Source organism: Gopherus flavomarginatus, chromosome 1 (assembly GCF_025201925.1).
Source record: "Gopherus flavomarginatus isolate rGopFla2 chromosome 1, rGopFla2.mat.asm, whole genome shotgun sequence".
In the NCBI taxonomy this organism is placed as follows: domain Eukaryota; kingdom Metazoa; phylum Chordata; order Testudines; family Testudinidae; genus Gopherus; species Gopherus flavomarginatus.
This window is the reverse complement of record NC_066617.1, coordinates 154,343,208-154,370,794: the sequence shown is the minus strand read 5'-3', so window position 1 is coordinate 154,370,794 and position 27,587 is coordinate 154,343,208. Positions and strand designations below refer to the sequence as shown.

General features: G+C 45.4%; 1 protein-coding gene across 2 annotated transcripts; it reads right to left on the bottom strand.

Moving 5' to 3' along the window:
- Positions 1-4,873: 4,873 nt before the first annotated feature.
- VAMP1 (vesicle associated membrane protein 1) lies at positions 4,874-14,976 on the bottom strand. 2 transcript variants are annotated; one of them, XM_050940124.1, is made up of 5 exons: positions 14,680-14,976; positions 11,585-11,714; positions 11,285-11,443; positions 10,353-10,404; positions 4,874-5,325 (listed from the first exon to the last, which is right to left on the bottom strand). In XM_050940124.1, coding segments are annotated over exons 1-5 (348 nt in total). In that variant the 5' UTR covers positions 14,682-14,976; the 3' UTR covers positions 4,874-5,320. The 2 variants fall into 2 exon arrangements, with proteins under 2 accessions (XP_050796081.1, XP_050796072.1); XM_050940115.1 differs by lacking the exon at positions 4,874-5,325 and adding an exon at positions 7,669-9,900 and having other exon boundaries at positions 14,680-14,973.
- Between the last annotated feature and the right edge of the window lie 12,611 nt (positions 14,977-27,587).

The following is a 27,587-nucleotide window of genomic DNA, read 5'->3' as shown; positions in this document are numbered from 1 at the left end:
AGTCAGGTCTGCGGCTGAAAGTCATGTCTGCAATTGACAGGTGATGACACCGAACTCAGAGGCAGTGTGACATAGCAAGACCTATAGACTCTGGATTCCAACTAAAGCCTACAAAAAGGATGGGTGAGATGGAGGACTTTTGAAGGTAACGTTCTGCTGCGAACATGGGAGGGCAGATCCAGCCTTCCTTGTGCCTGGCTTTCTTGGCCAGTTAGCCACCACAAGCTACAATCCCAAGCCATATTCAGGAATGGTAACTATCAAGCAGCTGCAGAACACACACATACACACACACACACACACACACACACACACACTATATGTATTGGTCATAAATCAAATTGTGGTATCATAATAGATGTGGCATCTTTGCCTTGCCTCCTGAAATGATCCTGTGAAGTTTTGTCTGCTTAACACAGAGATGGGTTGAACACTTCAGCCAACTACTGAACAGGCCACCCTCAAATGAAACAAGTGCTATTAACCAGATACCTCAAGAGCCTAATCAGCACCACCCTGACTCCCCACACTCACTTGAAGAAACGGAAGAGGCATGATGAGCTCAGGAAAGTCCTCAGGCAGAGATGGAATACCAGCAGAAACATAAATCTGCTGGCCCAAAGATGTCAACAACACTCCAGAAAATCCCTATGACATCTGGGACAACGAAGAAATGCCACAAGACTTCAAAGAGGCCACAATTATTCCTTTATTTAAAAATAAAAGTAGCAAAAACAGTCTGTGATAACTACCATGGGATCTCTCTCCTATCAGTGTCACTGGAAAAATCTTTTGCTCGTGTCCTCCTAAATTGTATCAGAAGCCAATCTACCTGAGGGTCAATGCGGATTCACTGACTCCTTTCCTATTTCAAATGGAGTCAAACAAGCTTGTGTCTTTGCTCCTGTACTGTTCAACTGCTTCTTCACTCAAGTTCTCAACCATACTACAAACAGGCACAACAGAAGCATATATATCAGGTACAGACAACATCTCAGACTTCAATCTTATAAAGGCTTAAAGCAAGAATCAAAGTAACAGAACTACTAATAAGAAAAGCACTTTGCGGATGATTGTGCCCTCCTAGCACACACAGAGGGAGATTTCCAATGCATTGTAGATTGCTTCGTGGAAGCATCCAAATGCAATGAGCCTGGAGAAAACTGTGGTGTTGCATCAACCATCTTCACTACTCCATGCCATATCCCATTAGCTTATCCATTAGTGGAATACAACTAAAGCAAGTTGACAAATTTTACCTCTCAGCAACAAGATCTCCAATGATGGATCTCTTGACAAAGATCACAAACAGGATACAGAGAGCTTCTCAGTCACTAGGAAATCTATGCAACAAAGTCCTGAAATCTCACAACATAACCCTCTCAACGAAAACAGAACTTGACAGTGCTTTTGTGTTCACATCTCTTCTATGGCTGTGAGACCCAGACACCATACGCATGACATATCAAACAGCGAGAGGCCTTCTATATGTGGTGTCTGTGCGCCATTATGGGGATCCACTGGAAGACAAAATACCCACTTGGAAGTTCTCCAAAAGTCAAATGCCACAAGCATCAAGGCCATAGTGATAAGAGCCTAACTATGCTGGGTTGGACATATCATTAGGATGCCTGAACATCGACTCCCCAAGAAAAAAAAAAAAAAAAGACAAGAACAAAAACAAACCATTTTCTATGGAGGATTGGCACAAGGACACTGCAATCAAGGCCACCCCAGAAAGTGCTAAAAGGACAGCACCAAGAACAGGGTACACTTTGGTGCAATAAAACTAAATGATCTTGAAAGGCTGCATCAAATAGATCAGCATGGTGACATACAACACTCCAGCCTTTGATGAGGACAGAAATAATCAACTGTTAGCTGCAAGTGAAAAGCATCATGCTACTGCTATAGCTACCAAGAAGCTCACCCAGTGACTGTGTCTGCCTGATCTGCTCATGAGCATCACGCTTCGGACTTCAGAGTCACTCCAGAATCCACAAAAAGAGATAGCATGAAAAGATCAAACCAACAAGACTATGCAAGAATGGAGTAGCCATTTGCTTCCCTCCTTCCCACAGGGGATAGGAAAATACAGATTCTCAAGCAAGAAATCCAGTGCTTACCTACCACCTGTCCTCATTTCCCGTCCCCTTTGCAGCCCCAGCCTATCTCCTTGGCCCTCTCCACTGGTGCCTTCCCACACACAGAGACCTCTGTATCTGGCTCCTCGCCACCCAATAGAAAAAGCATTTTCATTAGACTGGATACTAACTAGTTTGCTGTGTTCACAATAAACCTCCCCATGAAGCAAATGCAGGTTATATTATAAAACTAGACAACTTGTAGCAAACAATGTGAGTTAAGTTTTTATTGCACAAGGGTACAAAGGTTCAGACTAGAAACATCAGTGGCAGGGTGTTCACAGGGCAATGGTATTGGCACATTCCCTCATATTATCTAGGCAAGCATAAAGTGGATGAACAGAAACTCATTTTCTTTATTGACACATACACATCTATGCAAGCAAAAATACAAACATGTTTTTAAACACCATTCACAATTTGGATCCCTCAAAGACTCAGTGGGTGGCACTACCTCGCACAAAAATTGACCGATTGGGACCATTTTTGACCTGCATCACAGAAGTAGTCTGATTTCTAATCCTGCACGCACACAAAAGCCCCACCTAAAAACTGCTATTTTTTCCAGGGCTTCAATCTCTGGGTCCTACTCTGCACTCCTATGAAGAGCTGCAAATTTCAAGAAAATCTCTGCAAGCATAGAGACTTTAGAGCACTTAGGCAAGGTCTACACTACATATCTATATCAGTATAATTATGTCACTCAAGGGTGTGAAAAAATCCACCTCCCGGAGTGACACAGTTATATTGACCTTAGCTCCCTCCCCCTCCCCCCCGCCACCAAGTATGCAGCACTATTTTGGCAAGAGGGCTTCTCCAGAGACATAGCTACCGCCTCTCAGGGAGGTGGATTAACTATGCCAACATAGTTACTCCCAGGGGAATTCTGTGCTAAAAACAAACAGAAGAAAAACCACTGTGCACAATATTTTAAAATTCTGCATATTTTGTCAAAACACCACAATATAATCACACCAGTTTCAATTATTTTGGTAATTTATTTCAAAATACCTGTCAACAAGTTTGTTTGTAACAATACAGACAACAAAAAAGACTCAGGAAATGTTTGTCAGATTCGTTACTACGCATATTAATACAGAACCCTGAGTAATAATTCATTTAAACTACAATACAGAATCATCTTTCCTGCACCCCTCAGAACCAATGCAAAGGCTGGGGGGAGTGAGGGCTAACAAAGGAGCTGAAGGAGAGGGAAACAATTGCAAGGTGTGAATTTGGAGGGTTGTTGGGTATGGGTGGGAAAAATATGGTGGGTTTTTTTTTTTGTAGGAGGCACGGAGGGACTGTTAGAGAGATTCCCCCATGCATATCCTGGGGGACTCTTAGCCTCTCCTCTTCAATCATGCACATCTGCCCCAGTCCTCATGTGTCCCCATCCCCACGTGGCTGTGTCCCCACTTGGCTGTGTCCCCACTTGGCCATTCCCCTTCCTCCCATCTAGCCCTGCAGCCCCAGTCCCCTCCTCTCATCCTTGTGTCCCTACACCCCATCCCCATGTGTCTGTGCCCCTACACAGGCATTCCCTTCCCACCTGTGGCCTTGCACCCCTCCCCCGTCCTCATGTGGCCCTGCCCCTACTCTCCCATTCAGCCCCTGCCCCAATCTGTTCTCCCACGTAGCCCTTATGAACCCATCTGACCTCCCAGCAGCTCCACGCTGTGTTTCCCCATAGTCCCGGTCTCCTGACCTCAGCGAACAGGTGCTGTGAAGCCGGCACTGCAGGCTCTGTCTCTTCCCTTCCCTAGCTGGGTGGAAACAGCTGTTGTGTTCTAATGCAACAGTGGCCTCTGGTGGGCAAAAGGCAGAACTGCAGCAACTTTCTTGCAGAAAATAGCTTCTGCAAAAAAAATTTTAAATATGCACGGTCCGTTTATTATGGACATGCACAGTGGTGCAGAATTCCTCCAGGAGTACATGGTGTAGCACTGTACATGAAGAAGAGTTCTTAGAAGTATCCTCCTTTAAACAGGAAGGATAGAGGGCCAATGGAGGGGAAAAAGCTCCTCTTCACATCCATCTGCAGCATAGGAGGCTCTGAAAGGTGTGAAGTGGCCCATTCTTCTCAATGGGATGATCCCAGCTGATTAAGAACACCCCAGCCTGAAACAATAGCATGTGAATTGTTCCACCCATCTCAGGGGGGGTTCCCAATGACCCCATGAGTGCTTTAGATTAGAGCCTGTAATATGCATGAAGTATACTCATTCTCTGCTTCCCTTCAGAAGTGGCAGGACTTCCCCATATCCTGGTTTACATGGGAGCAGAGAGGGGGCCTATGATCCTCCCAAAAGGGCAAGCCACCCACAATCCAGCTCATATTGGTGGGGGAAGGAGTGCATCCAAGCACTATAGATGGCCCTAAGCCCCCCAGATCCTGGCACACACCTAGGAAGCAGTAAGAGGGGATCAAAACGCCACCAGAGATACAAGATCCCTCATATCCCAGCTCACGAGGGGGCAGGGATGGGAACCCAGACTCCCCTAAAAGGAGCAAGAGTCCCCCAGGTCTGGGCACACACACAGAAAGGGAGAATGTGGGGCTGCTAGGTGCTCCTACCCCTAGTTGTCCCCCAGTCCTCCAGCCACTCAGCCCCACATTTCCCCTTCCCAGTGTCCCACTCCCAGCCCCCCTCTAATTCCCACACTTCTCTGACCTACAATCCATCCCCATACACTCCCTACTCTCACTGTAGCACCAAACCCCTCTCCTCCAATAACTCTTCCCTCTCAGGAAGCAGTCACATGTCTAATCCCCCTCCTAAATAAAATTACTACCTATAGAACTTGAATTGTAGCAAGCTTCAGCCACTCAGTCCAAAACTCTTGTCACAGGTAGGTGCTTGTGATAAATTTATTCTTAGTTACATTAACAGAAGGGTGAGTTCACAATCATCAATCTCAACAAGGTATGTTTCATCCAGTCATTAGTACCTCTGAGTTTAACAGCACAAGGCAGCCAAAGGAAAATATTTTTGGAAGGCGGCTCTAACTTGGGCATCTCATGACCAAGTGACCCCAAATTTAGAGACACACCACATTTCAAATCAATCCAAGTAACTGTTCAGATTTGAGAGCACTTACAAGAGAGTCAAGCTGTAAAGCATATAAAATGGTGGGAAACGAAACACTCCCGACATTTTTCTGTAGTGGTATGGTCACTCTAAAAAAAAAAAAAAAAATTGACCATTTTCTTAAATACTGTTTTCATATTTGGTCCTCAAATTTACTTTGGCTAAAACTAAGACAGACCATTTTGACTGACAACACATCAACCGCTTAATCTGCAGGTCAGAGCACATGCATGCACACACCCCTTTTTTCCCCCTCTCCAATCTATACCTCAAGTGATCCCAAATTTGGGACACTAACTCTACCCAGTAGCCTTCAGTGGCACACCAAATTTCAAAGGAATCTGACTAAACACGTTGATTTTAGAGGACTTAGAAAGGCCAGTCAACTGAGGTGATGAAACATCATTAACTATGATGGCACTGCCCTGCCATTAGGATAGGAGTGAGTCTGTGTGCAACATGGTGCCCAGAAACCCTGTTCTGGCAACTGTACTTGCCTCTGACAGACATGTAAAAAGATGTCTGTCTCTTTTACACTTTGGCAACATAAAATAGCATGCTAATAAAGCATCAGTGACATTCCTGTGAATGTATGGGACTATCATTACCAGTCTGAGTCCCTTTCTTCGCATGTATGGCAGCATGCACAAATAGTCTTATAAAGTCTCATCGTTCTTCTGAAGTGAATTTGCTTTCTTTTCATTATAGTATTGGTTCAAAGTATGTGTGCCTATCAATCTGATTATCTATCTTTTTTGTGGACAGCTGAACATATGTCTGACTTTTAATGCCACCATGCCTTGATGGGTATCTTAATGAGTAAATGCCTATCAGTGTCACTTTGTCAGCATCTGGACATCTTGCATGCATTATTGTTAAGGCTACATTTTAGTCAGAGGTATTTTTAGTAAGTTGTGGACAATAAACAAAAATTCACACCCTGTGACCTGTCCATGATTTTTATTATGTATCCTTGACTAAATCTTGGGGGGGGGGGGTAAATGGGTGCTGGGGGTGCTCCAGGCCAGTGCCACAGACCACTAAGTACCTGAGCTTGTCACCTGGCAGCCCTGCCCCAGTCACCCACCCACCTGCCCCAATCCCCACAGGCACACCCTACCTGGGAATGACAGAAAGGCTCAGGGGCCACCAGCACAAGGCAAAAGCACATGCTGAGTGCAGCCATTATTGGACAGTCAAGATTTTGGTATTTGCATATGGAAACAAAGCAGCATCATTGAGGCCCAGCCCTGGTGGCCCCCCCCTGCAGGGCCAATACCGCCTCCCCTCCCCAACTGTCATGGATTGTCAGGTGCAGTGGCTCAGACCAGGAATAGGCATGCACCATCTGGCCTTCTCAAAACCACTGCCTCTCAGGGACAGCTCTTTGTCCTCACTCTCCACCCATCATTTGGCAGCTCCACTTCACCCTCTGCTGCCCACTCGGATCACCAGGCTCCTTCAACAGGGGGCCATGGCCAGCCCCCACTCCACCACTGTATACAGTTGAGGGGGCAACTTGGGACTCTGTCACAGCCCACAGTTTAGGAACCACGTATATAGAGCACCACCAAGCCCCCTTTCCTCTGATGGGTGTTTCCTCACTAACTCCCTTCTTCAAAGGGAATTACCTCCTCCTTGTCTTAGGGGTGTGTGTAGCTCTCAACCCCCACTTCTCTAGTTGTGTTTTTCCTCTGCCTCCCTTCCCTACATATTGCACCCACTAACTATCCCCAGCTGATAAGTGGGATTGTCTCCTTTAAATTCCTTTTTAAATTTAAACTCCAAGTCTTTCAGTGTCCTTCTGTTTATGGACATCTCCTTTGAGCCCCTCACTCATACATTTCCTCTGAACCTTCTCTAATAACCCCCCAGTTGCAACACAGTTCAAACAGCACTGAACTCTACTACTTCCAGCCTTAGTAAAGCCTGTTTTCAGTGAGAGAGCACACACATCTTCCTCCCACCCTGTCATTATGAACAGCTGTCTGCCCTCTCATAAGTTACCACTCCTATCTAATGGTCTTCCTTCCTCTCGGACACAAGAAATTGCCTTATGGTGTTCAGTAGAAGAGCCACGTAGGTCAAGCTCTATTACATTCTATGGGACAAACACCAATTATTAACCCAGGTTCCTGATGCTGATAGTAACATGGTTTAGAGTTGTTACCTTTCCTCACAAGGACATACTTGAGATACAGTAAGATAGAATGACTCAGAACCAGCTATGCACTTAAGTTCCAGAGGAGAACCACTGCCCTACAGACTAGAGGTTCATTTTCCCCAACCGTGGAATTGCAGAAGGTGCACTATCTTCCCCACTCCCACCCACTGGAGCAGTTCAAGCTAGACACAAAAGGAGTCAGACCCCCACACCCCCCCAGTAGTCCAGGGACACCCTTCCCCACCCATATGCAGACCAAACAGACAAAGCAAGGGAGTAGAACTGTGTTTATTAGCAGAGAGTTCAAAGTACATGAGCTGGGTGCTATATATGCCCAAGGAGAAGGTTACAGTTGCGTTTATAGAGAAAAGTCACACCACACATGTGAAACACCCACTGAAGCCATATGGACAGGGAAGGAAGTTCCTTGCTTTGGGCTCGGAACAACAGGGACGGGGGAATATTTTTTGCCCCCACATGAACCAGAAAGAGGGGCATAAAAAACCCAACAGAAAGATAAATGGAAGAAACAGCCCAGAGGCCTCAGCGCCAGAGGAACAAGAGGGATGGGGGAGGGCTTGTCCAGGAAAGTTTGAGCAATACCTGCTGGCTTGGGAGCCCTGCATCATCTTGCTTGCCCTCCTCCCAAGTTATGGCATCAGCACAATCAGGCCCTAGCTCCTCTTCGGCAGATGTACTTCTGTCCATCCATCTCCACAGCTCAATTCGACAGAGGATAGTAGGAAGCACTCAGACAACAAGGACCACTTCACTCCAGATCTTCAGTTTTGCCTTCCTCAAGATGGGGAGGGATGGGCAATTACAGGGACTCGGTGTAAATGAAATGCTGGTTCATGGAGGTGAGCAAGCAAAACCCATACCCTTCCCAGAATATCCTATTGCAACAGAGTCTTTTCTTCCTTTACCGGCATTCCATCTACCTTACACTCATGAACCCCCACAGATGGCAACCCTCTTCCCAGCATCATTGGCCCCTGCTCACAAGTCCCAGTGCATTCTAATTCATAGCCAGGGCTCCCTGAATTGAGGAAGCCTTTCGGTGCAGAATACAGGGAGCATTGCTCCCTCTCCCTACACTCTTCCCTCAGTGGTTCTGTTTGAGAACAAACTACTCACAAGAGGTTCTGTAGGGATTTACACACAAACTGTGCAGCTCATTTCATCCACAGAATTCACCACAACACTTCAAGGACTCAGAGGAGCAGTGTAGCTCTTTTCACAGATGGGAAAATGGAGGCACAAGAGAAGTGACTTACCCACAGAAGGTTATACCGTTTCATGCGCTCAACTCCCCAGAGCTGGACTAGATAAACCTTGGAGAGAGTTCAGTCTGGACTCAAAAGTCTAAACTAAAGTTTGTAGCATTAACAGAAAAAGTTTTAATCTTGTGAACCAGGCAGATTTGCTGAGATCCAAGAGTTGCCTAATACAGAGCTTTGGAAAAATGTCGAACTCTTTCTCAGAGCAGAACTCTACTTTACTACCATTTTTTTGTCACTGCTTGAGAGACTGAAGCCTTGGAGAAAGAACAAAGCAGAAGATGGGGACTTGCCCAGAAATACACACAGGATGCAGTTACCCAGCTGACTATTTAAGCAACAGAGACACCCCACACCTGGGACCCCCCCAACCCATGTCTCCCTTCACACAACAGAAAGAGGCACACAGCTTGATGAAGCAAGAAAAATCCAGAATTCCCTCACTCCCTCTACCAGTCCTGTTCCCTCCATGCCCTGGACTTCCTCAGAGTAAGGGGCATGCCAGTAGCTAACCAGGGTGACATCCTGACAAGTCTGTACCAGTTACAGGAATACCAGCCCCCAACATAACCACTGCTGTTGTCCTTGCAGTGTAGGCAAAAGGATCACCAACCCTTCCTCTTGCATTCCTATAATGCCGAGAGCTGCCACATCATGAGCAAGGCACAACCCATCACTATTTGTGGGGAGCTGAAGGCTAAGTGACCAGCATATACTAGTTTAGACTTCAGCAGTTAAAGGGAAACTCCATAAGAGCTGAGGCCAGATGCTCTCCTCTGAGTTGAGGCACTACTCTAATCAATTTCATATTGGAGTCGTCCTCCTGCTCTCTATGCTCATCACAGCCAGGGAACTGCTTTGAGAAAACTCACATTGCTGAAGTACACCCTTTAGGTACAGCTGTGATGAAGGTGACATTTAAGCCATGCCTCACTCAAATTCAGACTTAAAAAAAACCCTCAAACATAAGAATGGGAGCAACATCTTCCCTTCCCCCTTAACTGAGCTGGCCCTCCCTGGGGCTGCAGCAGGTTTTGAAGAGGTTAAACCTAGGTCCAGGAGAGTTGCTTCAGAATCTTACACAGAAGACAAACAAAACCAGCTAAAGAACTGAAGATGAAGCAGCCACATGGAGCGGGGAGCATGGGCAAGGAAGGAGACAGGAAGAGGGGAAGGTGGACTGCAGACTGAGGGGCCACATTCTCAAGTACAGAAGTAAACTGGAGACAGAATGCAACAGAAGGAAAAGAGAAAGGAGAGAACAAGAGGGCAAATTACACCCAGGTCCCCACTAGTAGGCAACTGAGGCCTACAACCCTCCAGCCAAGTTAGGGACTTCCCAACCCTTCCACTCCCATGTCTTTCACACTTAGGAGAAGAACTCCTATCCCAGTAGAGCGAAGGCCCCATTTCCCAAGGAAAAAGAGCTCTCAGACTGGGTCCTTTATATGCTATTTCGAACATATCATTTCCCTGAGGAGTTTCCCCAGATACTCCACCCTTCACCAGGCATTCGGAAGGTACCTTTTCCCTTAACCAGCAGGCAGAAGCTACCATTTGAACATGCAGGGTACTCTCAGACCTTCAGTCCCTTAACCAAAAGGGAGAAGGTGGCATTTTGCAAGAGTTGGGGGCTCCCTCACACTCCATTCAGATTCTATATGGTACTTACGTACAATCGCCACCATCACAATGGCACAGATCACTCCAAGCATGATCATCATCTGGGGAGAAAGAAAGACTGAAAGGTTAATACTCTCAGAAGGGGTTATTATGGGGTGGAGTACTCCCAAGGCATCTCATCCACACTCTAGAGACAAGAAAGCTCAGAGTTCCAGTCCTTCCATACAGCATTGCCTGGTGCAAAATAGCATTTCCTCTTTCTAGCCCCCAGCATCACGAACCTGCTTCAACAGCCAAGAGATGAATGTCCAGGTTGGATCAGGAGTCTCCAAAGAAGGGGGAGCAACAAGTCCTAATTAGTAGCACAGCAAGTTTTCTTCAAATCCTAGGCCATGGATGCAGTGCTGACCCATTGATTCTCATCTCTAATCTTCTCCCCAATCATTCCCCAAGGCCTCTCATGCAGAGCAGTGAGGAAGCAGCAGAGATCCAGTGGAAGGCTACACTCCACAACCCCTCACAGAGGGTATGAAGCGATCCAGGTCATTCTCCTTCCTGTGTACCTTGCCTTCCAAAGAGGTCTTGGGGCAGCTTCATGCTGAAACCACAGCCATAACTCTACAGAGTGCAACTGCCTTATAACCCAAACTTCACTTTGATGCAGCCACACACTACCTGTGCCTGCTGACAGGGAGTGGGGGAGAAGGGAGAAGAAAGGGAGGGACACAACCTCATACACCACACCACACGCTGAAAAGTGGCAGTACCTCAGAGCAGCTCCAAACTTTCTCCACTTCTGCCTTTGCCTCTCCAAGCCTGGCTTGCTGTCCCAGCAGCTCTGCAGGGAGGGGCCTGGCTACATAGTGGGGTGGCACATGCAGGGTCACACAAACTGTGGCTTCTGGACGCAGCCAAAGTAGACATGGAACAACTGCATGTCTGGCCTCACTGGAAGGTAGATGAAAGGGTTGGGAGGCTTACCTTACAGTTCTTCCACCAGTACTTCCTCTTTAGCTTTCCTGCACTAGTTTTAAACACTGAGGCACCAGCCTCAAGTGCCTCTGCCTTGCCATCCATCTCGGTCAGCCTTATGTCTCGATCCAGCACTTTCTCCACATTCACACTCATTATGCTCACCACCTGCAAAAAGAAGAAAGTCATGTTACACCAGCACAGAAGGAGGCGCAAAAGCAAGAACGGGATTCTAGTCCATTACACTAGTCCTAGGCAATATGATAATACAAAATAATAAGAGACCAAGCTCATGAGACACTGATTTACCTCCTCCATCTGGGCCTGGGACTGCTGCAGCCGAAGGTTACTAGTCAAGTTGGGGGAAGGCCCAGGGGGACCCCCACCAAGAGCACCCCCTTCTGGGGCCCCAAGAGCAGATTGTTGAGCTGGATCAGACCTGATGAGACAAGGAGACATATGCAACAGAGGAAACAGTAATATGGGTCCATCTACGTACCTCAGATTTAAGAGAAAAGCACAACTCAGGAGTCAAGTCCCAAACTCAAAAGCCACGAGAAAGCTCGAGAACTGATACAGTATCTCAAACTGGGAGAGGATATGTAGTGAGGTCTCATGGGGTGGGGGGGGATTGTCAATCCTGGGTCCAGCACTACTGAATATTTTAATTATTTGGATAATGGCATTGAAATTATGCTTATAAAATATATGGATGACACCAAGCTGGGAGTGGTGGTAAGCACTTTGGAGGATAGGTTTAGAATTGAAAACGACCATAAGAAATTTGAGAACTGGCCTGAATTCAGCAACATGAGATTCACTAAAACACAAGTGTGATGTAGTAGACCTAGGGCTTGGCTACACTTGTGACTTAGTGTGCAAAAACGGAGCCCCGTGGGCACTAGCTTACTCCCCATCCACACTGGCAAGTCACGTAGAGCGCTCTGACTCCGCAGCTAGAGTGCTGCTGGTACTCCACCTCAGAGAGGAATAATGTTTGCTGTGCCTTGGCTACAACACACCGGTGTCAATGTGAATGAGGTGTTGCATTACTCTTATCAGCTTCCAGAAACGTCCCATAATCCCCTTAAATCAAGTGGGGACTCTTGTCATTGTTTTGAACTCCTGTAGGAATGCAGAAATGCCCTTTCAAAGCTGTTTCTGACAGCCAGCATGCAAGTTCTTACTGTGGAACGCTGTGTGTGAGAGAGAGGAGGGTGGGCGGGCGGGGGGGGGAGTGGGTTTGCTGCTGTCAGAACTTACAAGACAGTATGCTGACATGCTCTCAACCCCCCAAAAACCCACTCTCTTCCCCACATACACTCTACTCCACCCCCATTTGAAAAGCACATTGCAGCCACTTGCACGCTGGGATAGCTACCACAATGCACTGCTCTCTGTGGCCATTGCAAGAGCTGCTAATGTGGCCACGCCAATGCGCTGGCAGTTGTCCGTGTGGATAGACTGCAGCGCTTTCCCTACTGAGCTCTGTGAAGTCTGGTTTAACTCAAAGCACTTTATATCTGCAAGTGTAGCCATGCCCTTAGTTCACAACTCCAAAAGCAACAACTACAAGATGGGGAATAACTGGCCAGGTGGAAGTACTGCTGAAAAGAATCTGGGAGTTATAATTGATCAGAAATTGAAAATGAGTCAACAATGTGATGCAGTTGCAAAAAAGGCTAATGTTACTCTGTGGTATATTAACAGGAGCATTGTATGCAAGACAGGCAGTAATTTTCCCACTCTGCTCAGCACTGATGAGGCCTCAGCTGGAGTCCTGTGTCCAATTCTGAGCACAAGATGTGGGCAATTTGGAGAGTCCAAAGGAGAGCAAAAAAAAAGGCAAGGTTTAGAAAACTTGATCTATATGGAAAGGTTAAAAAACAGGTATGTTTAGTCTTGAAAAGAAAAATAGTGAGGGGGAACCTGATAACAGGCTTCCAATATGTTAAGGGATATTGGAGGACTGTGATTAATTGCTCCCCATGACCACTGAAGGTAGGAAAAGTAGTAATGGGCTTCCTCTGCAGTAAGGGAGATTCAAGTTAGATATCAGGGAAAAAACAAACAAACAAAAAAAAAAAAACTATAAGGGTTAGAATAGGCTTTGAGTGAGGTTGTGAAATCCCCCATCACTGGAGATTTTTAAAGATAGGTTGGACCTGATTTCTGTTTACTTGTCCAGTCTCAACATAGGGGGCTGGACTTGACCTGGAGGTCCCTTCCAGACTTACATTTCTATGATTCAATGGCACACAGGTATCTAATGCCAGACAACAAATAACGGCCAACTTTAAAAGGAAAGAAACAGAAGCGAGGGAAGGGAATTGAGTCTAGCAGTAAACCTGCATATGTGCATGCAGGACTGGAATAACCATCATCATCTTTCTACCCCCAAAGTCATCTTTAACTGATTTCTCTCAATTAGGAATTAAGGCTGCATTTCTCAGTCTGGGGAGCTGATCACAGGAATGCAACTACTTGAAGCATTCACCACACAGGACTGCTTCAGACCAGGATGCTTATAAGTCACACACACCCCCCAGCACCTCCCAAGAAACTAACCAGCACCATCCCACCACTTGAGCTGGGACAACTAGAACCTGCAAAAATATTTAGGCAGAGAGGGACACTTTCAGAGCAGTTCCCAGGGCCCACAGAGCAGACAAGCCACCTCCCAACCCTAGGCAAACCTCTACAGGGAGAGGAGAGCCCATTCCAAATGTTATTACAACATGGGCAAAGAGAGACACTCCCCTCGCCCCTTCATTTCAGCTGCAGGGAGCCAGAACCACCTGGTGCCTTGCCTGACAGGCACCACTGATGCGCGAGGGTGCACAGAGCAGGATTCCCAGGCAGTCCCCTAGAACAGGGACTCCATGGCAGAGCCTAAGACCCGCACAGCAGGAGACCCCCAGCCTCTGAGCCCTTGGGCGGGGACTGCAGGGGCCAGAGGGAAGGCTGCTAGGAACGAGACGCGACACACGAGCGCAGATACTGCTGCTGCTAGTGGTCGGGCAGAGCAGGCTGGCGAGAGCACCAGCCGGAGAAGTGCAGACGCCGCTGTGCAGGGCGGATCCGGCCATAGACGTTGATGGGAGCCAGGCAGAGGTGCAGGAAGGCCCATTTCGTGCCAGCCGAGGCCCCCACCAATCGAGGGGGGAAGCCAGTCCTGGGGCTGCGGGGAGCTGGCAGGAGCCGAGGAGAGGCGGCCAGCACTGGCACGCAGGCTGCCCCTTCTCCCAGGGAGGTGGCGGGTACATCTTGCGGGCCAGAGGACCCTGCAGGCTGCTCAGTCCCAGCTCGGGGCCGCTGCTATCGCTCCGCACGGGGCAGCGCCCAATCCCCGCGAGCCACAGCTGCTGCAATGCGCGGCGCGGCGCGGCGCCCCCTTTACTCACATAGCTCCGCCGGGCTGAGAACGCGCAACTCAGCGCTGCTACGCGGCACCCGTCCTACACCTGCCTCGGGTTTGGGCTGTCGCGTCTCTGCGCCCCCTCCCGCCCAACGATTTATAGTCTGGTGCTATTTGACCGCGCCCACCGCCGGCAAATCAGCGCCGCCAGAGGCCACGGCCACGCCCCCTCCCGTCTGCAATGTCCCTTTGCACCGCCAGTCTAGACACCCTGTGGGTCTGGCTGCTGCCCCTCCACTCGCACAGCCACAGCCTAGCACCAGCCAAGCGTCATGTGACGGTCCCCCAACCGCTCTACAGGGAGCTGCAGCCTCCGTTCCTCCTCCCCCCGCGCCACCGAGCTGTCAGGCCACGCCCACAACTCTTAAAGGACGAGGGTTGATATGGTCGTGGCGAGGAAGCCCCTCGGGTCCCCCCCGCCCTGAGGTCAGAGAAAGCTGCGCAGCGGGACACAGATAATGGGTGTTTATACGGGAAAGAAGAGGGCCCCGGAAAGGGGAAAGAAGCCCAGAAAATCCAGCCTGGCGCAGACGCAATCATTGCAGGGCCGAGCTGCGGACAGAGATAATCAAGACGTCATTATAAAAGTGGAATGTGAGCGCATCAGACTGAAAAAAAATCACCATGGCATCACAGCCTGATGTACCAATCTCACTACAGCACAGCTCACACGTGGAAAGAAGTTAGGGCTAGGGACTGCTGCCCCACCCCTCAATGTGGAGAAGTGACTATATGTCGCAGCTCCCCCTTCATGACTCAGAGACTCTACAACAGCAAGTGACACTAGCCAAACTTCTGCCACACATCATTGCCTTCCCCTGCAATAGCCAGGATTGCTGGTGCAGGGCTCCAATGTGTTGATTCATTTACTTCTCCCACCCACTCTATAGAGATCAACTATCTATTTCAGAAGGTGGAGAGAGCTACTAGGGAAGAGGCTGTTCTAGATTTGATTTTGACAGATAGAGAAAAATTGGTTTTGAATTTGAAAGTGGAAAGCAGCTTAGGTGGACGTGATCATGAAATGGTAGAGTTCATGAGTCTAAGAAATGGTAGGCATAGAGTCATAGACGTTCAGGGTTAGAAGGGACCTCAGGAGTTCATCTAGTCCAACCTCCTGCTCAAAGCATGACCAATCCCCAGACCCATAAATAGCCCCCTCAAGGCTTGAGCACACAACCCTGCGGTTGAGCAGGCCAATGCGCAAACCACTAATCTATCCCCAGCTCCATGAGAACAGCAAAATAAAGACGATGGATTTCAAGGCAGACTTGAGCAAACTCAGGGGAGTTTGCCAGTAAGATCCCATGGGAAGCAAGTCTAAGAGGAAAAACAATTGAAGACAGTAGTTTTTCAAAGAGGCATTATTAAGGGCACAAGAGCAAACTATCCCACTGTGGAGGAAAGATTGGAAGTATGGCAAGAGACCACCCTGGCTTACCCAGAAGAAACAAGGAAACATTCTACAAATACATTAGAAGCAAGAGGAAGACTAAGCACAGGGTAGGCCCATTACTCCATGGGAGCAAGGAGGGAAATAACAGAAAGTGTGGAAATAGCAGAGGTGCTTAATGACTTGTTTCGGTTTTCACCAAGAAAGTTGATGATGAATGGACATCCAACATTGTGAATGCTAGTGAAAATGAGCTAGGATCAGAGGCTAAAATAGGGAAAGAACAAGTTAAAAGTTATTTAGACAAATTAGATGTCTTCAAGTCACCAGGGCCTGAGGAAACGCATCCTAGAATACTCAAGGAGCTGACTGAGGAGTTATCTGAGACATTCGCGATTATCTTTGAAAACTCATGGAAGACGGGATTCCAGAAGACTGGAAAAGGACATATATAGTCCCAACCTATAAAAAGGGAAATAAGGACAACCTGGGGAATTACAGACCAGACAGCTTAACTTCTGTACCTGGAAAGATAATGGAGCAAATAATTAAACAATCAATTTGCAGTAAGATACAAGATAGTAAGGTGATAAGTAACAGCATGGATTTGTCAAGAACAAATCATGTCAAACCAACCTGATAGCTTTCTTTGACAGAGTAACAAGTGTTGTGGATAGGAGGGAAGCGGTAGATGTGATATATCTTGACTTTAGTAAGGCTTTTGATACTGTCTTGCATGATCTTCTCATAAGCAAACTAGGGAAATACAACCTAGATGGAGCTACTATAAGATGGGTACATAGCTGGTTGGAGAACTGTTCCGAGCTATCAGTGGTTCGCAGTCATGCTGGAAGGGTATAATGAGTGGGGTCCCACAGGGATTAGTTCTGGGTCCAGTTCTGTTCAATATATTCATCAATTATTTACATAATGGCATAGAGAGTACATGTATAAAGTTTGAGGATGATACCAAGCTGGGAGGGGTTGCAGGTGCTTTGGAGGATAGGATTATAATTCAAAATGATCTGGATAAACTGGAAGAATGGTCTGAAGTAAATGGGATGAAATTCAAGGACAAATGCAAAGTACTCCACTTAAGCAGGAACAATCAGATGCACACATACAAAATGGGAAATGACTGCCTATGAAGGAGTACTGCAGAAAGGGAGCTGGGGGTCATAGTGGACCACAAGCTAAATAAGAGTCAACAGTAACACTGTTGCAAAAAAGCAAACATCATTCTGGGATGTATTAGTAGGAGTGCTGTAAGTAAGACATGAGAAGTAATTCTTCTGCTCTACTCTGCGCTGATTAGGCCTCAACTGGAGTATTGTATCCAGTTTTGGGCGCAATATTTCAGAAAAGATGTGGAGAAACTGGAAAAAGTCCAGAGAACAGCAGCAAAAATGATTAAAGGTCTAGAAAATGACCTATGAGGGGAGATTGAAAAAAATGAGTTTGTTTAGTCTGGAGAAGAAAAGACTGAAAGGGGACATAACAGTTTTCAAGTACACGAAAGGTTGTTACAAGGAGGGAGAAAAATTGTTCTTCTTAACCTCTGAGGACAGGACAAGCAGCAATGGGCTTAAATTGTAGAAAGGGAGGTTTAGGTTGTACATTAGGAAAAACTTCCTGTCAGGGTGGTAAAGCACTGGAATAAATTGCATGGGGAGGTTGTGGAATCTCCATCATTGGTGATTAAGAGCAGGTTAGACAAAAACCTGTCAGGGATGGTCTAGATCAGTGGTCTCCAACCATTTTGTCTGGCAGGCACCAGACGACGAGCCACCGAGGACCGGGGCTGGTGGACGAGCATCTGCCGAAATGCCGCCAAGAAGCGGCAACGTCAGTAGGTATCGTTGCTGAAAAGTGGCAACGTCAATAGGCGTCGCCACTGAAATACCGCTGAAAATCATCGGTATTTCGGTGGCAATGCCTCTGGATGCTGCTGCTTCTCAGTGGCATTTTGGCAGATGCTCGTCCGCCAGCCAGTATGCGGGTGCACAAAGATGCCCCGGTGGGCACCATGTTGGGGACCACTGGTCTAGATAATACTTAGTCCTGCCATGAGTGCAAGGGACTGGACTAAATGACCTCTCAAGGTCCCTTCTAGTCCTATGATTATCTTTGCCATGCAACCTACTACTCACAAATTTTATCTGTTGTGCAGATTGTGAAAAAAAAACTCAGAAAACCCTGAGTTGTGTCACAGAAGTGAAAGCAGTCATGCTTTGGGAGGAGATATGTCTTTTATTTTACCCATTCCCTTTAAAAGATTGACTAACACTTAGTTTCACTAACGTTCAATTTAGTCAAGAATTGTTTGGTGTGTTTACAGGGCTATGGTCCCACAAAGTGGAAATCAAGATGGAACCTTAACTAGGATACCTCCTGATGATACAGATTTAAAAGACCCACATGAATAAGCCCCTGGAAGTACTTGCATTCATCTTTAGATGATGAAGCCAGCCAGCTCCGTTCCTGACAGTCAACCATCATCTCTGGAAAAAGATCCCAGTACCTCTGCAACAGCCATGAGAAAATCCATGTGTGCATGTAGCCCAGGTTTTCTACCATCAGCCCTCCAAAGATTCTCAAGATTAAACCTGAGCTGAGGTACATTCAATCTATCCCATCCTATCAAGGGAAAAGGAGCGGTTCTTTCTATATCCCAGCACAGGTTATGAAAGATGTAGCATGTTCACAGCTTGACCCACAAACACACCATTCTTTATTAGAATGATAAGATATGAACTACTAATAAAATGCAGTTAAAAAGTTTGGGAAACAAGGCAGGAGAAAGTGATAGGATTAGAAAGGGAAAGCAAAGAGACAAGAGGTGTGGAATAGAAGGAATACAGGAGATATGGGGAAGCAAAAAGTGGGTGGCTGCAGGTAGGCTGAGCCGTGAATACATTGCTGCTGGAGCCATATTTCATATAACAGAATTTGATAGCTCAAGCATATGCCTTACAGGCTGAAGCAGCAGCAATGTTCAGAAACTCTAAAGCTTTGTCTACGCTAGCACTTTTGTCCGTCAGGGGTGTGAAAAAAAACCCTCTCTCTCTCATCGACATAAGTTTCACTGACAAAAGTGCTGGTATGGCATAGAGCGGCTAAACAGGAGATCTTACAGTGGTACAGCTGTAGCGGTAGTTGTGCCGTTGTAAGGTCCATAGTGTAGACATAACCTCTGGAGCACTCTGACAGGGTTTGTAGCCTCCATAGCAGTGCTTTCAAGCTCTTCTATAAAGGCATGAAGGTACACAAGGTGGAGTAACAGCCAAAGTTGTAGCCGGGTCTAAGGAGACTTCCCTCTGTCACCTGACTAGAGACCTATTGCTGACCCTCCTAGGGGCCAGAATTCTTCCATTATATCCCTCTGCAGACAAAGGGCTCTAAGGGCTCAGCAATGTTTCATGCTGGGGTACAACCCAAACAAGTTTCCAACTCCTGCCTCCCACTGGATCAGAATGGAAACCACTGGGTCTCTGCCTGGTGTGAAAGTAGAATGAATTATATTGTGAAAATAGAAAGGATTAAAGAAATGCTGTCTGTACCTTTAAGAAAAACTGTTGGAATGCTGCAATCCAGGTGTCAGGAATACAGACATTCACATAGAACAACTGCACCATTTAAGGGCAATTGGTGAAGTATTAGCCTCAGATCCATAAAGAGTTAGTAAGGAAGTAGGATATGCATGCTGTGCCCCAGGTGAATTTTACAGTTTTGCTTTCTTTGTTCCTTTGTCTGATTCCCGCTCTTTTATCTGTATAAATAAGACTGTTTTGGCCTTGCATGGCCGCTCACATATTCTGAATGTTATTGGCAGAGCGCTGTGCTAATAAAACAGAGTGGTCTGACAAATTGTGAGTCCTGATTCTAACTTTGACAATTTGGAGGTTCCACCGAGATGGCAAACGTCTTCACTGGGGCTGTGTGATTCCTGACTGTTTTTGTGGGATGACCGTGGCAGCCGGCACCTGGGCATTTGGCCCAAGCGGTCCCCCACTAGAGCGGAAAGGCGCACAGCCACAGTGAGGTCTACGCCATCGAACCTGTTGGTTCCCACTCTGTTCTGGTAGGGATCCCGGGATCTGACATCAGGAATCTGGTCAGGTAATTATTTCTGTGTTTTGTCCGGACTGAGGACTGTCCTGTCTCTGTGTCTATCTGTCCTCTTGTGGAGTGTTTGAGTCTGGGTGCCGTCTCTGTCTGGGGATCGGCCGACCAAGGGGTTCCTGTCCCCGCGGTCTGAGTGAGTGAAATCTGCACAATTGCAGCCGCACCACACCTTGGGTAAAACCCTTAGTGTGAAAGCAAGGGCAATTGAGGCAGTAGCCTGTGGGCTCCTTTTATGTGTTGCAGCAGGCATCGCTCTGACGAACCTGAATTTCCTTCTTGTGTGATTGGTGTGTGAAAGTCCTCCTGTACTGGTAACCAGACGTCTAAGTCGGGACAGTTCCCTAAATGAACGCCGGCTCATTTTATGTATTTAGGATGGGTCCAGACTCCTGTAAAAAGTGTCAAGACTCCTGTAAATTTCTGGGAAAATGGTCTAGGCTAACTCAGGGGGATCCCAAAACTCAGTGGCCACTGTTAAAATCTTGGAACAAAGACTGAGTGGACGTCTTAAAGGACAAACTCGGCCAACCTAAAACTAAATTGGCTAAAGGAGAGGTTAATTGTTTCATGCAGTGGTGGGAAGAGGCAAATCATAGGTGGACAAAATCAAAACTGGCCTCTCTCACTTATTCAAATAATAAGTTAAAAGCTTTATTAAAAGCCTCCTCTCCCACCACTAGACCGAGCGCTCCCCTTTACCCCGTTCTCCAAACCCCGGATCGATCCAAACCCCTTCATACTCCCATCTCATTGTAAAAAGGACAAAAAGTCCCTTGTTCTGTTCCCCTTTGTTGTCTGCCTCAGAAACTGATTCTTTATAGTGTCCCACTACCAATTCAGCAAGGCTCGGGGCGGGGGGAGCTCCTCAACTAGCCCCCACCCTTCCTGGTCCCTTTCCTTGAACATTTCTTTCAAAATTGTGAAATGACCACAATATCATTCACAAACGGTTCATTGAAAAAAAGCAGGATCGGGCCCAGACAAGCAGGCAAGCAACAGAAAAGAAACAGGTTGAAAGCCCTAAGGGAATAGTGTCAGGAGTAAAAAAAAAGTAGTAAGTGCAGGCATGAACCCCTGGAACAATACTTAAAAGGGTGAAATCTAAGGTGATAAAGGTGTCATTTTGGAACATAAACAAGTGATTTAAGAAAAGAGAGTGAAAAGTTAACTATAGAGGCTGGAGAGAATTAAGCAGTTAAACTTTGTGGAAAATGTTAAAAAGGACCATGTTAAAGAGAGAGAATTCTTGGTTTCTTTGCAGACATTCTGAAGGGAAAATGGGCCCTTTTCCAGAAGAGTGCCTGTAAATAATCCTTATATATATACAGCTATGCAAAAACAAAACAGTGTAAAAAAAAAAAATGTTAAGGAAAAGAAAATGTGTATGTATCTATTTGTCTGTGTATGTAAAGTTCTAAGAATCTAAACCAACACATCTGGTTTGTAAAACTACTGTTTTGTAGGTGTAAGATAAATTGATTTTGTTTTTGTTTTTAATGCCACTAAAAATTCATTTGACTCTTTGATTCAAAGTTGCAAAACTGACAGACCTTTTTGCAAGACACAGGTAATTAGTGTTGTTTGGCTTTGGGATTTAGCATTTAACCCTTAAGGGGTAACTTGATTCTTTACAAAAATTAAAATGTTTTTAAATAAAGACCAAGTCATGGCTGCAATAGGGCAGTCAGAATCAGGAGAATAGGTAGAGATTCTGGAGTCTTTTTGTTTGTTTGGTTTGTTTTTTTTGTAACAATAGCAGATAAGAGCTGTAATGACAGAATAAGAAGTTAACAGTGACCCTCTGAAGCAACAGCAGAGGTGAGGTGCACAAAACAAAAAGAAGCAATGTTAAAAACACTGAGCCTTAAAATGACTATGTGTAATCAGACTGTCACTTTAATAAAAGTACATGAAAACTCTGTAAAAACAAAACAAAGTTATACCTTATGTAAAAATTAATATGGCTAATGTTTTTGAAAAGTTATAGTATAGAAAGAATGTGCATTTTCCGTAGGACATGTGCAGCGTATATTGTAGAAAGGGATGTAAAAAAAAAAAAATGCAAATGAAACATGCTGCTGAATTAAAATCCTATTAGGGCTCCAAAAAGAGCCGCAATAGGCTGTGTTTTCTTTTTCAGATCCCTGTGTGTTAAAACAGAGTCTCTGAGCTCTGCTGATGGCTTTGAATCCAAAAGCCTAGCCTGTGTTGATGCAAATTACCTAACTGATAAAGAAAGGTGAAAACTGCCAGCACAAATGAAGCTGCAAATAAAGAACATACCTGGTCAGCAAACAAACTGCCTACATAAAAGGCATGGTATAACAAGATACCTTTAATTAATTTGATGCTAATGTTACTGTTAATATTAAACATTAAAATAACTTTAATGTTAGTGAGTACCCCTGTAACAACTTGTAGTGTGTATGATTTTTGGAAAAATCCTTTAAAGTAATATGGTAATGATGCTTCTCAGCTATTACCTGTGAATAAACTTAAAGCTTAACACAGCAGGGAAAACATTACAAACTTGGTCTGCTATATAAGAGGCAAAACTTGAGGTACACCACCTCATGAATTTAATAACTAAACAGTGAAATAATTTTTGCATAACCCTTAAAATGTAGAAGCCATTAAAACCTGGCCTGCCTTAAAAAAAAAAAAAAAAAAAAAAAAAAAAAACCACACAGGAAAATATGGGGGTAATTCCTCTGTTTTGCCTGCAGTCAGGAAGGGTATTTGTAAAAGAATGAAATCTTTAAGCAATAATCAATGCCACCCCAAAAGGGGTAGAAAACTGTTCTTTTTGTCTTTCAGATAATCCAAAGTACTGTATAATGGACTATGTGTATGTGTTAATTCTTGGGGAAAAGTGTTTAAAAAGTGCTAGCAACCCACCAGAAGACAAATGTAAATGTAATGTAAGTACTGTGTTTACCAATAATCACATTTACTATTTGCCACAACAACAACAACAAAAGAGTCTCCGCTTACTGTAAGCACTGATTTAGCTGAGTTCTCTATCAACCTTGGCATTAAATGGCAAACAGTTACCAATCATCTGTTAAAAGGTAAAAAGGTAACATGGCTCCTAAAAAAAAATAAAAACAAAAATGTGGAAAACTGAACTGTTCATATTATACACGCAAATGGGGACATGTTAAAAATTGCCACTGCATAAAAGCATAACAGCTTACCATTGGTATAACATTTTCTGGATGGTCTCCCACAACTACTGGCATACTAATATTACTACCCTAATTGTTTTTGGTTTTACATTGTATGTGTTTAATTGAAATGTTTAAAATGTGCTTGTGGATAAAACAAATGTATGTAAAGCTAAAGCCACAGGCCCAAATCACCTCCCAGTATTTTCTGTTACGTGGACTAAATAAGAAGTGACACTGGCCATTAATAATCTTAGTGTCAAAAGGGGGATATGTAGGAGCAGGATTTTATAATATCCTATAAGAATTAAAGTATAATTTGATTTCATCCTGCTAGTCACTATTTTTAAATAGCAGAAAGAAATGACCCCCTGGGACTATAGGATTCTGTTTTCCCATATGCATTACAAATTGGGCCCTCTCTAACTCTTTGTTTTAAGATTTAGGTAGTAAGAGACAGGATTCTCTATTGTGTCTGTGTTAAGTAAATTAGAGAAACATTGAAGGCCTGGGTCTCAATGTAAATTGTCTTAGTTATCAATTGTAAAACTTAGCAAGGTTTAATTTGCAATGCTTTTTTTGTTCTATATAAAATACTACTGTTTGTATTCTCAAATCTATTTGTGTGAATGAGGAATGTATGCATCAGGAAAAGATAAGGTGTGAAGGCCATTGTTACAGCCAGAGTCAAGGGACGGCTGTTAAACTGTCTGGCATCTCAGAGTGGATACATGCTTCGCAGTGTAAGAATGCACAGACCCCAGTGAACCAATTACCACCTCAGGACCACGCAGAGTCAATTTTTTTGACTCCAGAAGAAGACGTAGAGGAACAGCCTGCAATACCTTACAATCTACGCTCTCGTAAGGGTTGCCAGAAGCAGATGACTACATAAAGCAAGGCCCAAGAAGAAGCAGTAGTGAGCCAAGCGCCTGCTGCCTGGTGGACATAAAACTGTGAGTGCAGTTCCCTCAGTTGAGGTTGTCAGAACCAGAAGGGCCTTGCCTCCAACATGCAGCTCTGGTAGCGCCTGTTCCTCGGCTGCTGGTATCTTAAGGTCTGGGGTGCACACAATGACAATTCTTTTATCCAGCAGCAAGTGTGGATAGCTCAGATCCTTATTATTTCTAAATGCTGGGTCTGCAGCCACATCCCAGCCCACTCTCAAACTGGTGTTCCTGTCCTGGCTATCCCACTCAATTCCCCAGACCTCACTGGAGGACTTTGTCTGTTTAACACAATATGGAACAGTAATGACACCTGGGAAGAGGCTATTGGCAGTTCCTTTACCCCACTTGGGGGAGCAATACACCAGGCAAAAAGGCTCCTAAGTAGTTAAATAATGGCAAATAAAACCAGAGAAAGTTTAAGAGCCCTGGCCAAGGAAACAGAGGCGATCGGACAGGTGGCCCTCCAGAACCGTCAGGCATTGGACATAGTGCTCACGGCCAAAGGAGGGACCTGTGCTCTCACTGGAAAACAATGTTGTATGTTTATACAATACCAATAAGGTAATAGATCGCTACAGCCACTTAGAACAAATCGCATATCTTCCTCATGAAGAGCTGAGTTCTTTATGGAAGTGGCTAAGTAACCTGTTCAATTTCTCTGGCATAGGAAACTGGTTGTTTCAGGGAGCCCTAACTATCCTGTTTGAAATCTTAGTGATTTTTGTATGCTTTCAGTTAATCTGTTGTATCCAGAATTGTGTCACCCAGATGGCTGCCCCAAAACAGAGTGCTAATATAATGATTTTGAATATCACTGATGAACAAAAAGATAAGAAACGGTTAATTTGTGGAACCCAGTAATTGTTGGTCATGGCGTGCGCTTGACCAAAAGGAGGGATTGTGAAAGTAGAATGAATTATATTGTGAAAATAGAAAGGATTAAAGAAATGCTGTCTGTACCTTTAAGAAAAACTGTTGGAATGCTGCAATCCAGGTGTCAGGAATACAGACATTCACATAGAACAACTGCACCATTTAAGGGCAATTGGTGAAGTATTAGCCTCAGATCCATAAAGAGTTAGTAAGGAAGTAGGATATGCATGCTGTGCCCCAGGTGAATTTTACAGTTTTGCTTTCTTTGTTCCTTTGTCTGATTCCCGCTCTTTTATCTGTATAAATAAGACTGTTTTGGCCTTGCATGGCCGCTCACATATTCTGAATGTTATTGGCAGAGCGCTGTGCTAATAAAACAGAGTGGTCTGACAAATTGTGAGTCCTGATTCTAACTTTGACACTGGACACCAGCTAAAGCTTCCTCCAAGAGAGCACTACTACTCATTTCAATTCCCCAGTCACAACTGCTGTCCCCACCACTGGAGGAAGGAGGGAAATGAACTCTGTTCTTCTGTTACAGCTCCCTTACTGAGGCTAATTCTTGATGCAATAACATCTCAATGCAACACTGTTCCTCCTGGGACACCACAGAACTCCTCATTCAGCTGTCTATACTGAGGCCTTGGTACATCAGGGACTCCCCATGGTAGACATTTCAGCACAGCCAACGAACTGCTGATGCTTCATTACAGGAGAACTGGTATTCACCAGCCCAAGACCCCATCCACAAACAGACATGCCAAACCCACAAAAAAAACCCCACAGAAATTGGGCTTGTTTTTGGCTTAATTGGCTTGTGAGTTGCTTGTCGGCTAGTTTTTGGCTTGTCGCTTTTTGCTTCCTTTTTTTCATTGGCTCCCAGCAAGCAAGGGCAAGAGGGGGAGGAAGCCGGGGCAAAGGGGTGGGAGTGAGTCGGGGTGCATGGCAGGCCCACCACAGTCCCAGACTGCATGCTGGGGGTATCTAGTCACATAGTGTTGGGATTCTTAAGGACTGGCTTGTTTTGAAATGGGATTAGCTTGATTTTTGGCTTGTGAAAGTCAGCATGCTTCTTTACCATGTCAAAGTTGGCAACTGTGTCCACAACCTTCTTTCCCTCTCCCACCACAAGTCTACCTCACATCCCCTTATTGTATGTAGTGCTGTAACTATGTCAATCCCAGCATTTGGTTCAATACAAGATATAACCTCATCCACCTTGTCTCTCTCACTTCCTGTTGTAGCTCCCCACACAGCTACCGGATGATGCAGCAAAGGACAGAGCTGAGTAGAGTGGGGATGGGAATTTAGCAACATTCAGAGAGGCATTGGATAATATCTAGTAATCATACATAATTTTTTTGGAAAGGCTATTAAATCTTATACTTGGTTTTCAGCCCAGCTCTCACTGTGAGAAATCAGAACGTGAACTAGAGTACCACAGATCTGCCTACAGCAGATTTCTTACACCTGCCTCTGAAGGATCTGGTACTGGCCCCTCTATGAGACAGGGCACTTGACCCCAGCTGATCCAGTAGGGCTATTCCTACAAAAGATCCTGATGACAACCTGACTTCAGGGAAAATTTCAAAAAGGGTTTATCTAAATTTAACCTGCTTAAATTATATTAGTAACCTTTGGCTAAGAAAATTCAGCTGTTCAGGGACTGTATTAAATATAGATTAAACACAGGACATAGTAGTGTGAATTAAAAGGATTAATCATCCGTTAAAGACAAATTTCAATGCAACTTCAATTCTGGGCTGTTAAGGTAACCAGCATTACTCAAGTCACAATTTTGGGGGGGGGGGGGGGGGTTTGAAGGACAGACAGACAACTAAACTGTGAGCTGTAGCAGATGGGGCATGAGTGGAGAAGGAGAATACAAAAGAGACTTGCAACTCTTTGGGAGAATTATAAAAAGAAATCAAGGTTGTCTGAGTGCTGATAATTGAAATAATTTAAGGTTTTGTGTCATTTCAATATTAAGATTGGTGTAACAAACTATGAAGCTGGAAACCAGATACTACAGGGAGGGATTGCAATAGAGCAATATGGGGAGCCAAACTAAGAGAAGCAGTAAGAAGATAAATTTAAGGGTGGTGGTGAAGAAATAATCAGCAAAGGTGTGCAAAGGGAGTCATAGAATATCAGGGTTGGAAGGGACCTCAGAAAGTCATCTAGTCCAACCCCCTGCTCAAAGCAGGGCCAATCCCCAGACAGATTTTTGCCCCAGTTCCCTAAATGGCCCCCTCAAGGATTGAATTCACAACCCTGGGTTTAGCAGATGAATGCTCAAACCACTGAGCTATCCCTCCCCCTGAGGGAGCTCAGGACTGGACAAGCAGGAGGGTCTGTACGTAGGATCAAAGGTAGAAGGTGGCTA